Below are 13721 nucleotides of genomic sequence, written 5' to 3'. Positions count from 1 at the left end.
TGTCAGTTTCCTGCTTCCTCTTATGGTCCTTGATTACACTCTTGCTTTATATATGTAAGTTTAGAAAGTACCACTTTCTGGCATGAAATATTATACTATCAGCTAGGATGGCTGAGTCAGCTAAAGAATCTGCTGGAATGCAGGATTGTTTTTCCTCTTCACCAGACCACTCTTATGCCGAGTGGTATTAGTCAGGTTCACCTGTATTCCTGATATATGTGCTCTGTTGTCTTTAACTGGAGAGGAATATACAAACCAAGTCAACAATAAGAATTTCTTAAAACAATCATATGCCATGGTAATGTAAAAAACTAGAAATGTCCTTTGATATGATAAAAAAAGTATGGCTGGAGAATTTATTCTGTATTAAAATATGCATTACTAATCCTATTTGTTAGTGATATAATAATTATTCATCTAATTGTGTTGGGCCATCTAGGTCAAAAACCCTGCAAGTCCAATTATATCTTGTGTTTTAATATATTTCAAAGGTGCAAGGCTCCTTAGAAATGATCCAGTCTAACGTTTTGCTTTACAAATGAAGGAATTGGGACTCTGAAAGTTTAAGACTTACCCAGTTTTACTTGGCTGATAAACGCCAAAGTAGAGGCTATAGCTTAGGTCATAAAAATAGGATGCACAGGCCATTTGTAAAAAAGAAAAAAAGAAACAAAAAAAAGGAAGGGAAACAATTCAGGAACCAAATGAGAAATAAAATTATTTTTAAAAAGTAATACCTTACCTTATGTACTGTATGCTGTGTATCCTTCCTACATCAACTTATAAACCTCTTTTTATAATGCTAAATTTAGCATTAAGCTTTTATATTTACAACAAATATCTGCATATTTGATGTCACCTGAAAAGGTGAAGGAAGACATTCATGATAGCAACAAGCAGGTTGCAACATAACTGCTTGCAAATTGTTTTGACCAAGATTATAGTATGTGGTACAAATGACCTGTTTGAGTATCCTATATAAATTATCTTGGCCTAGTGTGATCGATAAAAGAGAACATTGATCTTGTAGCTGGAATATTTGCAATCATGCTCTGGCTCAGTAATTCACTAGCCACGTGATCTTTGAAGAGTCACTCAACTTCTTTACAATTAGCATCCTTGAGAGTAGAATGGAAATAATAGTAATTACCTTGCAAATGAATGTTGCTGTGAGGACCAAATGAGATAATGCATATTAAAACACTGCACTAAGTTCAAACCTCTTCACTAATTTTAATTCACTCCTCCCTCAATTTTCTTCGCATCAGTAAAGGGCAACTCAATCCTTCTCCTGCCTAGTACCCAAACTTTGGCATCATCTTTCACACCTCATTTTCTCTCACACCCCACAATCCATCCATCTGCACATCCTCTCAGTCCTACTTCCAACATATGTCCAGAATCTGGTTGCCCCTTACCGCACGAGCAGAAGCACTGCCATCTGGTAGTCATTGTCTCTTGCCTGGACCAATCCAGTGGTCTTCCCATGGGTCTTCTGGCCCCTGGCCCCTCACAGACTCTTTTTCACAAAGCAGAGAGAGCCATCACTTTATCACCTAAGTCAGATGGTGGCATTCCTGGGCTCAACCCTCCAATGGCTACCTTCTCACTTAGAGTCACTGTCCGAGATCTCTTCATAATCTGTGAGATGCTAAAACATTTGGTCCCTGCACTGCTCTGAGTCCCTTCTACACTGGCCACTTCCCTTGCTCTGCGCTAACATACTGGACTTCCCAACACTCCTCAAACATGGCAAGTGGCAGCATGTGCACTATTTCCTCTGCCTGGAACAATTTTTAACAATTAATAAGCGGTGCTTCCTCTAGAATTCCCTTAGATGTCTGTTAAATGTCACCACTACCCACCCCCCAACAAGGTGGTGGCTTCCATACGTGAATAGGAGGTTCTCTCCCCCATCCTCGTCATTCCTCTATCTTCTTACACTGTTTCTTCACAGCTCTTAATCAACAGATATCGTCACATATTTTGTTTGGGTGTCTAAGCCCCACCCTACTAGAATGTCCCTTCCATGGCAGCATGCTTAGTATGTAAGAATGCATGTATTCCTTCATGGCAGGTACTGTTCTTGTACTAGGGAGATAGCCCTGAAGAAAAGAAGATTTCCCCGCCTTGCCAGCCACACTTCATACTTCATAGTTATATGAAAACACCTGCATTCATTCATGGTAGCCAAGGAAGCTGGTTAATGTCCAAAGTGTAAATGATACCAAGAAGGGTGCAAAGAAAATGAATAAAGAGTACAAAGGGAAACCTATTTTACTAAAACATCAAGAAATCAGGGCATGACTATTTACAATAGCCAGGACATGGAAGCAACCTAAGTGTCCATCGACACATGAATGGATAAAGAAGATGTGGCACTAAAGAAGATGTGGCACATATGTACAACAGAATATTACTCAGCCATAAAAAGAAACAATAACTTGAGTTATTTGTAGTGAAGTGGATGGACCTAGAGTCTGTCATACAGAGTGAAGTAAGTCAGAAAGAGAAAAACAAATACCGTATGCTAACACATATATATGGACTCTAAAAAAAAACAAAAACAAAAACAAAAGTGGTTCTGATGAATCTAGGGGCAGGACAGGAATGAAGACGCAGATGCAGACATAAAGAATGGACTTGAGGACACGGGGAGGGGGAAGGGTAAGCTGGGACGAAGTTGAGAGAGTGGACATATATACACTATCAAATGTAAAATACATAGCTAGTGGGAAGCAGCCACATAGCACAGGGAGATGAGCTCGGTGCTTTGTGACCACCTAGAGGGGTGGTATAGGGAGGGTGGGGGGGAGGGAGACACAAGAGGGAAGAGATATGGGGATATATGTATATGTATAGCTGATTCACTTTGTTATACAGCAGAAAATAACAGTACATTGTAAAGCAATTATACTCCAATAAAGATGTTTAAAAAAAAGAAATCAGGGCATGAATCCTCATACTTCCCAGTGGCAAGGGAAGCTCAGTTTGAGACCTGCGCAGTGCTGAGGGTTCCCAGTGATGCTCGTGAATATGAGTCAGACTCTAAGAACAGGATTTAAAAAAAGGCTCTCCTGTCAAATTCCCTTACCCTATATTCTTCATCTTCTTGACACTCTGTTTGGTATCATTTAAACTCTGAACATCACCAGAACTTATTTTAACTGTTATGAAGTACAGTTGGTGGAGGAAAGGGATTCATGCAATGGGGACGTGGTAAAAGGAGCATAAACTGTGAGTCGAGAGGCCTAGAACTGCCACTCATTAGCTCTGGAGTGAACTTGTGCAAATACTTTAATACATCTCCACGTTATAGACTTTTTAGGTAAGATGGAATGTTTTCTCCTGGCTTTGTTTGAAGCCATTGTAGAAACATCTCATCTCTTAATATTAGATACTTCAAAAAAAAAAATCCTGTGACAGAATCTAGTCCAAATGTATTACAAAAATTAAGATAATGAATCAAATGAGGGAATTCCCTGGAAGTCCAGTGGTTAGGACTCCGGGCTTTCACTGCTGAGGGCCCATGTTCAGTTCCTGGTCGGCAAACTAAGATCCTGCAAGCTAAGTGGTGCAACCAAAAAAAAAAAAAAAAAAAAAAAAAAAAAAAAAAAAAAGCTAATGAATCAAATTGAATAGATAAGCAACATCATCAGCATTGCATCTTCTCTCTTCAACACAGTAGGAAGCTCTGACACCTGTCTGGCCGTCATGGTAGGTCAGATGCCCAAAAGAAAGGGGCCTTCCCTGGGGATAAGCCTCCTCTCCAATTCAGAGGAAATGTTTGAGTGGGAAACACATTTGGATTTTACATATATGAATCCGTTATCCCGTATCCTCTAAACTTGAGTAAGAATTCAGAAGTAAATAATTAAATTTCACAAACATCCATCAAACTGCACAAGTAAAGTATTTGTTTCTATTTAAATAACTAGGAAAGTAAAACATATGAGGACCTTAATGTGAAATTACTTAGAGAGGCAAAGATTTGGGCAAAAGATGACTCCTCATCACTGGTATAGTCCCTTGGTGCTTACTTAACCTTTCTGTCCTTGTGTTTTCTGCAACCTTATGGGTATCAGAGATATTTATGCCTTTGCCCATTTTCCTGAGCAGATGATGGGCCATTAGAGATCTATCTCATATGTCACTCACCATAAAGCCTCGCTCAATTGACCATAACACTTTGCAGACCCTAAGCTTTCAGGGAAATTTGCTAAGGCATTAAGGATTTTTTCATCCTTCGATGGTTCTGGTAAGCTACGGTTACACAGTTAAAGAATTTTATGTTCTATTTTCTGTCCTGCCCCAGGAAATCCAGAGTTTTAGTAGAAATGGAGTCAGAACCTCTAACCTGTCTATAGCCCAACAAATAATTAAATCCGTGGTTTCCCAACTAGTCTGCACCTTGGAACAGTGTGAGGAACTCTAAAAGTACTGCTGCCTATAACCCATTCTGAAAGATGGGGGTTTAACTGCTCTGGCATCTGGAGATTTAAATTTGTAGGCTTTGGAATTTTTTAAAGATCCTCACATGATCTTAATATGCAAACAAGCTTGAGGAATGTTAATTGAAAGACTTCTATGAGATTAATTGAGGGTAGATTTTTACTGGTTTGTGTTTACGTGCATTTTGTGCCAGAAGAAGCCTAAAGTAGCTTTGTAAAGATGATAAGATTTGATAAGGATGTGTGATTTTTGTGTAAACCTTTAGCTAAAGGTAGTATAAATTTTTAAAACCAAGCCAGATTGCTAACATCATCCTAATTTTGAACATCATAATACAAATGTATACAATGTGATAGTCTGACTGCAATTTTAATTTGTTCTAAGAAAATTAATTTTTGAAGGCAATTTTAAATGAATCTTTTTAATACATTAAAACTTTATATTAAGATAAGGTGAGGCTTTTAGAGAATTTCTATTTTTTTTATCCATTTGTTAAGCATTTGCTTATCTTTCTTTCCTCCCCTTTCTTTTTCTCTCTCTCCCTGTGGACATTGCTGCTTCCAGCAAGGGTTACACTGATGTTGTGAGGATCCCAGAAGGCGCGACTCACATAAAAGTCCGACAGTTCAAAGCCAAAGACCAGGCTAGATTCACTGCCTACTTAGCCCTGAAGAAGAAAAACGGTGAGTACCTTATCAATGGAAAGTACATGATCTCCACTTCGGAAACCATCATTGACATCAATGGAACAGTCATGAACTACAGTGGTTGGAGCCACAGGGATGACTTCTTGCATGGGATGGGCTACTCAGCCACGAAGGAAATTCTAATCGTACAGATTCTTGCAACAGACCCAACTAAAGCCTTAGATGTCCGTTACAGTTTTTTTGTTCCCAAGAAGTCCACTCCAAAATTAAACTCTGTCACTAGCGACAGCAGCAATAAAGTGGGATCGCCCACTCCACAGCTGCAGTGGGTGACGGGCCCTTGGCTCGCCTGTTCTAGAACCTGTGACACGGGTTGGCACACCAGGACGGTGCAGTGCCAGGATGGAAACCGGAAGTTAGCTAAGGGATGTCTTCTCTCTCAGAGGCCTTCTGCATTTAAGCAATGTTTGCTAAAGAAATGTTAGCCTGTGGTTGTGGTCTTCTGCAGAGACAACTGGATGATTCATCACTGATACAGTCGTGGTGAACACGAGGTCAACCGAAAGCACGGAAAGTCACACTTCAGGATCATTGTCAACAGGAGTCCGATTATGGGCAGAATCTACTCTCAGCGACCAAAGAAAGATGCTCACTGCTTCATGTTACAGTGGTGACCTTGGAATATAGAAAAACTTGGGAGTTATTGAACATCCCCTGGGCCTACAAGAATACAAAAACACTGATGAATGTAGAATCAGGGGACATTTGAAGATGGCAGAGCAGTCTCCCCCTTGTCACCTACCTCTTACAGAATGTCTACAAAGGCATCGTAATCATTTTCGTGCATATTATTTACACAGTAGCTTATTTTTACTGTTTGTAAATACATTCTTCCTTGGTATGTCACTTTATATCACTTGGTTCTATTATATATATATATATATATATATATATATATATATATATATATATATATATATATATATATATATATATATATTTCTATAAAAAGTGTTTGACCAAAGTAGGTCTGCAGCTGTTTCCACTCCTTCCAGTTTATAGAAAGAGCTGTGGATGTTTTACTGGAAATTAAGAACTTGCTGCTGTTTTAAGAAAGATTTAGTATACGTTCAGACTACAGGAGATAAAATTTTCGTCAAAAACCATTTTGACAGCAAGAATCTTCTGAGAAATTCTGAAAAGAAAAAAGAAGCTCAATGTATCTAGTCATTTAAATACATACAGGGGTCCATTTATTTAAGCCTTTGACTGCCTGTATTTTTTCAGGCAGCCAGCCAAACTAATGCATAATTAGGAGGTAGAAGAAATGTTTGTGTGTGTGTGTATGTTATCGAGTCTAAAAATTAGTCTCCTCCTGTTAGAATTTAAAAAGAAAACACATACATGTTTCACCATATTTTCAAGTTATATTTTCACAACTGCTTTCTCTTTCTATGGTTCCCATCTGATATCTCACAATGTGTAATATACATTCAGAACACACAGCAAAGAATTTTCTGTCACCTTCAACACTGGTATACCTCTTACCAGTGAGCCTTTAAAATGCATTTTGTTTTTGCTTGTTTGTTTTGTTCAAGGGTTCTGTAGGACCTACAATGTTTTGTACTTCTTGTTGACTTGGTAGTTAGCCACATCTAGAAGTGGTTATCATTAATGTGGCTAGTGAAGAAAAATGGTTAATATTAATAATACTGTTTCCACACCATAGGCAATAATTCCTTGCATTGTTTTTTTTTTCTTCATCCAAGTATACTTATACTGTACTTAAGATTTTTCCCAATTAGAAAGCATTTGGTTGTACCAGTAAGTGTTTGAGTGATGAAATGTGATGGTCCTTGCAAAGTCTGTTCTTATTTCCATAGCCTGTCTAGGTAGGTTGTGAGTTGGAATAGTTAGAAATGGAAAACTTTTACAGTCATCTGCATAAAAATCTCATAGAGAGTAAACTGCATCGCTCTACCCCATAGCTCAGAAAATCTAAGATATTTCATTTCATTTGGTTTTTCTTTTTCTTTGTGAAATATCACAAAGCTAGTTGTTTTTATAAAATTTTATAATAATCATACCAAATGTGCCTATTGTTAAAGATTTGCATATAAGGATATTAGGAAACTATTGTTTGAGTTTCCTTAAGCTCACGAGAGTTTATTTTTATTATAAGATATTTTTAATATAAAAGGATTATGTAATTATGTAACAGTTAACAAAACTGTTAATCATCCTTTGGATTTTCATAGACTGACTTTGCTTTAGACGTGGTCCTTTTTTCTTAATAAATTACCAGTTAGTTAGAAAAAGGAGGCCTATACAAGACTGGTAACCTCCATTTGATGAAGGTACCAGATATCAGGGACAGGGAACAAAGCTATTCATATCAGTCAGAAAAAAAATTAAAAATAAAAAATCACAGCGACCACTTGACTATGCAGAGAGAACTAAGAGAAGGACCAACTTTACTTTTTCCAGTATTCAGAATAACTTGAATCAAGTACTTAAACTATGACAATTTTTTTTTTTATCTTTTGTGGTTATATTGACAGCAACATTAAAAATTAATTGAAGAGCAAACATGATTTCTCCTACTCTGCTTCTCCATACTGTATTCATAGATTTTTAAATATGATTTACCAATGATTCATTTTTTCCCCAAATATTAAAGTTTTACTCTTCTCATGGGAGCAATCCTAGAGAGCTTAGACCAAATAAACCACTATTCCATGCTTTTAAGGAGTTTCCTTTAGAGTTTTTTGTTTGGTTTGGTTTGGTTTGGTATGGGTATCAATAGACTGACTAAGGAATGTATGTCTAAACTCCTGAGAAAATTTATAGACTGGAAACTGAAATTCAGAGAAATGGAGTGTTTGGTAGACATAGAGAATGATGAGCAAAGGGAAAATCCTCTATAATGAAGATAATTTAGTTCAGTTTCACATTGGGTTATGCCTTTTACCTTTCCATAGTTACATCTTGAATAAAGAGCGTAGGATTCAGGATGCTAGGGGCTACTTCCTAAAAAGAAAAAAAAAAACAAAACAAAACTTGTCTAAAAATGCTCAGGTTGGTAAGAATCTAATCTCACTCACAAAACTAAATACTCCAGGTTGTTTCATTAATACTAAGGGAACCCAGAAGAAAATAGCATTTATTTCTCCTGGAACAGAAAAAAGTCAAACGAAGCCCTACCTTGTTGTTTAGAGCTTTAAGGACATTGTTTTAATTTATTCAACAAATTCAACTTCTTCTGCCTTCCTGTGGAAACAGTTTTAGCACATTAAGTATGAAGGGATTAATCACAAACAAAAAAAAAAGTTGCAGCACTGAAAAAATAAGTAATTTATTGTTTTTGCAACTGGTATGTGAATTTGTGTGATAAAATTATTTATTCTTATTTAACAAAAATATGTGCAAATTCTTCTATATTTAAGATGTTTTGCTGTTGTCCTACTTTTTAATTTATGCTTCATGTTTGTGTATAAAGTACACTTTGTGAGTTTACATAATATACGGCACTGGTTGCTTTTGTATTTTTTTTTACAGAAAGCTTTCTGTGTGAAACAGTTGTATATGTATATATTCCTCATGTATTCTTATTGTGATACTATCCCTTTTCTTTCTAAGTAAGTTTTAAATTTAATCTTCCATGGCTAGTAGTGTTCATCACTTGTAGTTATTTTAATAGGTCTTTTGGATTCCATTTAATACTAAGTTATCCAAGCTTCAGATAAGAAAAGCATTTATTCAAGCAACTAAGGTCTAAGTTTTAAATTAGGATATATAGGTAGCCTGGAAGCTTCCCATAGAAGCTAAGACACAATTCAAAATCAGGTCCATGAGCTTCACTGATGAACTTGGACAAGGAGCTGTTGATACATCACAGCCTCCGAGTGATATCAATGATAATAAAACCAAATAATGTCTTTTGCTGCTCTAGAAACCCTCCTTAAAATTAATATCATTCAGTCTCTAGTATCTTTAAGATTCTATAGATGAGAGTAAACAATGTGGATTTAAATTATTCAAATGTTTGTAGTCATAACTGTTTCACCAAGTGTGGGATCTCCAATGACACAATATGACTTTTTACTACTACGAATTAATCTCTTGGAGGGATAATAGGACTTGGGACAAGCAGGGACACCTCTGAGCACACCAGCTTGCTCCTGACTATGATTTCACAGTCTGGTCATAGCAATAAGGCAAAGCACCTTTGGATACACAATTGGCTAGATCAATCTCTGGTTCTGATGTTTCTCCCCTTTACTCCTTCCTCATTGGACAAGGTCATTGTAATGGTTTAGGTAAGGACAGCAGCCAGAGTCAAAGAAGTTCAGGACTTGTGCTATAACTTAGAGCTCACTGTTTGTGAAATAAGATTGAATTTAATAATGGCTGGATTTTGCTAATAGTTTATGGCTGAGTATGAAATCGCATTGGTATGATTGGTGACTATTAATAATCTATTAGTAGTTAAACTTGAATCCATAAAAACACCTTATATATATTTTTTAACATTTCAAAGGTACAAAGTAAATGAATGACCTTGAAGACAGAAATGTCCATCCAAAGCTATAATAGAACCAAGTACAGGGTCAAGGTGATCTATCATAGACACACAGAAAAGGAATTTACATGTTTTCTCTATTATTTTTCTCATTTGTCAACAACATGTAGTTTTAGGTTGTCAAACAGGTAGATCAACTTAGCTCAATAGCCCACTGAAAAACACAATCTTTCTAATAACTCCCTGTTAGCATGAACTACAGAAATGACTGCTCAATTTATAACACAAGATTAACACATCAGTCTATACTACATAATTTTGTGTTATATTCAGTTAATGTATGAGAACACCAACCCATGAAACACCAACCCATGCATTAGTGAGCCAGAAAATGAGAATATACGTAGTGTTTAGATCAGAAAAGCATTCAACCTGGCAAATATTTTTCCGGTGCCATTGTATCATACTTTTTAATGCAGATTTTGTAGAAAAGGTAAAGGACTATGTTGTTAGAAAACGCTGGTTTTAAAATGGAGTAGGACTGAAACATACACATCCATTAACCCTGTTAGTTGCACCCTCTTAAAATTCTAGCACTAAGAGTAAGTTTGCTGTCCGTGGTCCTTATCTCATAGCTGCACCAGCTGATCCATGTGTACTGCCATTGGTCAAATGAAAAAAAAATAAATAATGGCCCATCATCCTATAAGGCACTGCCACATCAGAGTGACCCAAGTCTAACACTGTGAGGAAAACTGTGATTTATAAATAAAACAGGGCATTTTTTCTTTTACTTTTCCTTTGGCACATCCAATGACCAATTGTAATCTTTATCAAGGTGCTAACATTTTCAGTGACCAACTGCCAAATGTGGTATTTCTGAGTTACTATTTTATCCTACATGATTTTTCAATTTGCAAGAAAGAACTCTAAGCAGTTGGTGAAGCTTGGGCACAACTTGATACTCAAAGTTTGGGAAATTGTATTTAATGGTCATTCAGATTGGCAGTGTTTAGTGACATAAGCTATATGTACATTGAGGATGCTTAATGTGACGTCCAAACTTGAAGAGCATCAGGTTGGTGTAGCCCACTTTTAAATGTCATGTTCCATCACATACTAAGCCATCAGCATTCCTTTCAAACAAACTTGTTTGTTTCTTATACACAAAGGAACTTCTGTGTATATTTAGCTGGACTTTAAGCTTTGCAATATTTTATGTTCATACATACACTTGGCTACTATATCTCCACCTTTTCTGTAACAATTCACAACATATGAAAAACACTCACCCCATGCTGAGTATATCTAGGATAGAATATCATACTGTGTGTGACTTTGTGAAACTAGACTTTGGATTAAGGAAGTCTCTGGATGGTATTTTTGCATCACACACTCCGGCATGACATAAATGTAGGAGTCGACAAATACTGCTTACATTTTAGTATGACACATTGATCAGAGCAAATCATGCATTTGCTTTGTAAATAGACTGCAGATAACTAAACAGATTGCGGGAATATGTTCGATTTGATGTAGGCAGTGGCACGAATATTTGATTTCTATATTAGAGTCTGTGAATCAAGTGAGGTAATAAACAAAAATAGGTAGAACTGAGATTCTTAAATCTTGAAAGATGCTTTCAAGGTAGAGTAAACTATTGAAGATTTACATGCTGTATACAAGCAGTAAAATGTAAGCTGCTTTTTACACTCAATTTTCCAGAAGTGTTGGCATTTTTCAGTAAATATAATGCTGTTGGAAAGCCAAAAACAATCTTGGAAAACTAAGACGGGTCTTGTTTCAAATGTCTCTTCAGCTTTGGCAAATTTCAAATCTGAAATGACTATTGAAAGCATTACTGTGTCTTGTAGCCTGCATTCCACAACAGCTCTGTTATTCAGGTAAACCACTTGAACTGAGACTTTTGGGACCTATACTGTAATATTTTTCATTAATGAACAATATCTTATTTTGTAAAGCATTTCCCCTATGTGTGACTTTAAACTGTAAAATTAAACATTGGCTTTGTTGTTTCACTGGGCATAATAAATGTAAATTGTAAACTAGGTTAAAGTATGTACTGCATATAATATGTTTTGGAGGTGGAAACTATTGTCCATTTATTTTTAATTTTCTCATGACAGCAATAGGACCAAGCCAGGTCTTAATGAAGCCCTAGGTTCTCTATAATTTCTATCATCCCTCATTCACATTGGTACAGACAATTAATACTTTCTCTCTCTTAAAATACAATGAGCTATATTGCTTCAAGTTCTTCTTACCAACTACCACCTGCTAAGTCTGTCTAGTGTCAAACTTCTGGTGTTAAATTAGAAGCAGCAAGCAATATAATCTACCTGCTTCATCCTTTCTTTTCTAAAAATGAACATATTCTAGATATAAAATTAAAGAGCCAAAATAATAATGCATGCATGGAAGTTCAAAAACAATTGATATCCACTAGCAAAAGCCTATTTATTAATATTTGGTATCAAATTTATAGTATTAGGATTCCAAAGGACGTGAATTCCTTCTAAACCTGAAATCATTACTATTAGTGTATATTGCAAACATTGAATTTCTCTCTCTTATCAAATAGTATTTCAGAACTGTACATTAAATTTTATTCTTGGTAGGATGTATACTTTTGAAAGAAATAATTTAAAATGCTTAAACATTTAAAAGCATGGTATATAATAATTCGGTTAAGATTGGTTGAACACCTCTTTGGGTCAGGCCCTGGGTGAAGACGTCACAAACTTTCTCCCAGGTGTTTCTCTCCATGACCCCTATGACATTGGTCTTAAGATCCCAATATTGCAGATGGCTCTCACATCATCGTAACTGTCAATGGTCATCTAGGTGTCACCAAGTGCCAGGCACTGTCATAATCACTTTAGATATTTATTATCAATTATTGGCTTTTCATAGCACTAGGAGTCTTAAATCCATATGGACCGAGAGTCTGAGGGAGAGATTGCAGGGTGGATGGAAGAATGTGTGAGACTGGGGAAATGAGGGGAAGTATTTAGATGCCCTAATGTGTGGGCCCTTGAGTAAAAGCAAGAGTGGTCCTAAAATTCCAATTAAAATGGCATGGAAACTGGAGAATCAGGCAAGCAGTGAGAGTACAGACAAGAGCTTAGAGTGTACAAAGAACTATTGTTTAAGGAGAGAGAATTTGATGTAGCAAACGTAAAATGGCTGGAAGGGGAAAAAAAAAACTTTGGTATTTAATCTTACAAACTCCTTCACAGCTAATAATGAGCTGGTTCAGGCAAGGTCGAAAGTGTAAAAATGATCCTGGGGGTAGTTTTTAGATTAGGAGTAAAATGAACAAAGATGGTTCTAAATAGAGCAACAGACATTTGAAAAGTCCAAACCATCTTTAATTCCTAGATTCTGTGGGTTTTTTCTTAATATATTATTGTTGTATCTGTTCAATTAAACATGTTTTCCCATGGAATGAAAAATATTTATGTCTTAATGTAGACACGAGCAAAGGAGCATAGCTCTGTTTTTCCCAATTTTCCTCCATATCCATCTCATAGGTAAAGAGATTCAAATTCCAGAATGATTCACCAACTGGGGCAGTTCCCAGGGATGGAGAAAGATAGTAAGCAGTCCCAGAACCTCACTCTGACTTGAATTTCATTAATTTTGCCATTATATTGATTTCTGTTTTTATTTCTATATGCCCATAGCACTTTGCCTACCTATTTCTGCTTTCATTGGAGTTTGTCTTGGAGTTTCAGACCTTTTGTTGTTGTTATTTATTACTAAAAGCATCTAGATCTTGGAAAACAGGAAAGTATATTCTTAATCATTTGTAGTAGACTCATCCCAAAAACAGTGACTGAACTAGTTTTAGGTGAAAAAAATTTTTCATCTACAAAATTGTTGGGGACCACTAACCTATTCATCTTCCAAATAAGTCTGGTACTTACAAGACATTGTAAAGAATTTATCCAGAGTGTTCCTTTAGTCTTGAGCATTTTTACTATCTCTTTCCTATTCAAAGATGTTTTTTCTTGTTCCATGGATTTTTTTTTTTTTTCGGTACACCTATGTTCATAGCAGCATTATTCATAAGAGCC

At 36.2% G+C, this 13721-nt stretch overlaps 1 protein-coding gene across 2 annotated transcripts in view; it reads left to right on the top strand.

Moving 5' to 3' along the window:
* ADAMTS5 (ADAM metallopeptidase with thrombospondin type 1 motif 5) overlaps window positions 1-6016 on the top strand; it is a 46206-nt gene extending 40190 nt beyond the window's left edge. For both annotated transcript variants that reach the window (XM_082624809.1, XM_082624808.1), the window contains exon 9: window positions 5017-6016. In XM_082624809.1, the coding sequence (XP_082480935.1) occupies window positions 5017-5584 (568 nt within the window). In that variant the 3' untranslated portion in view covers window positions 5585-6016. The remainder of the gene's footprint in view (window positions 1-5016) is intronic.
* Window positions 6017-13721: the final 7705 nt, after the last annotated feature.

The sequence above is a fragment of the Mesoplodon mirus genome, assembly GCF_964341445.2.
Source record: "Mesoplodon mirus genome assembly, chromosome: 6".
Lineage (NCBI taxonomy): Eukaryota > Metazoa > Chordata > Mammalia > Artiodactyla > Ziphiidae > Mesoplodon > Mesoplodon mirus.
This window is presented reverse-complemented; position numbering and strand designations above follow the sequence as displayed.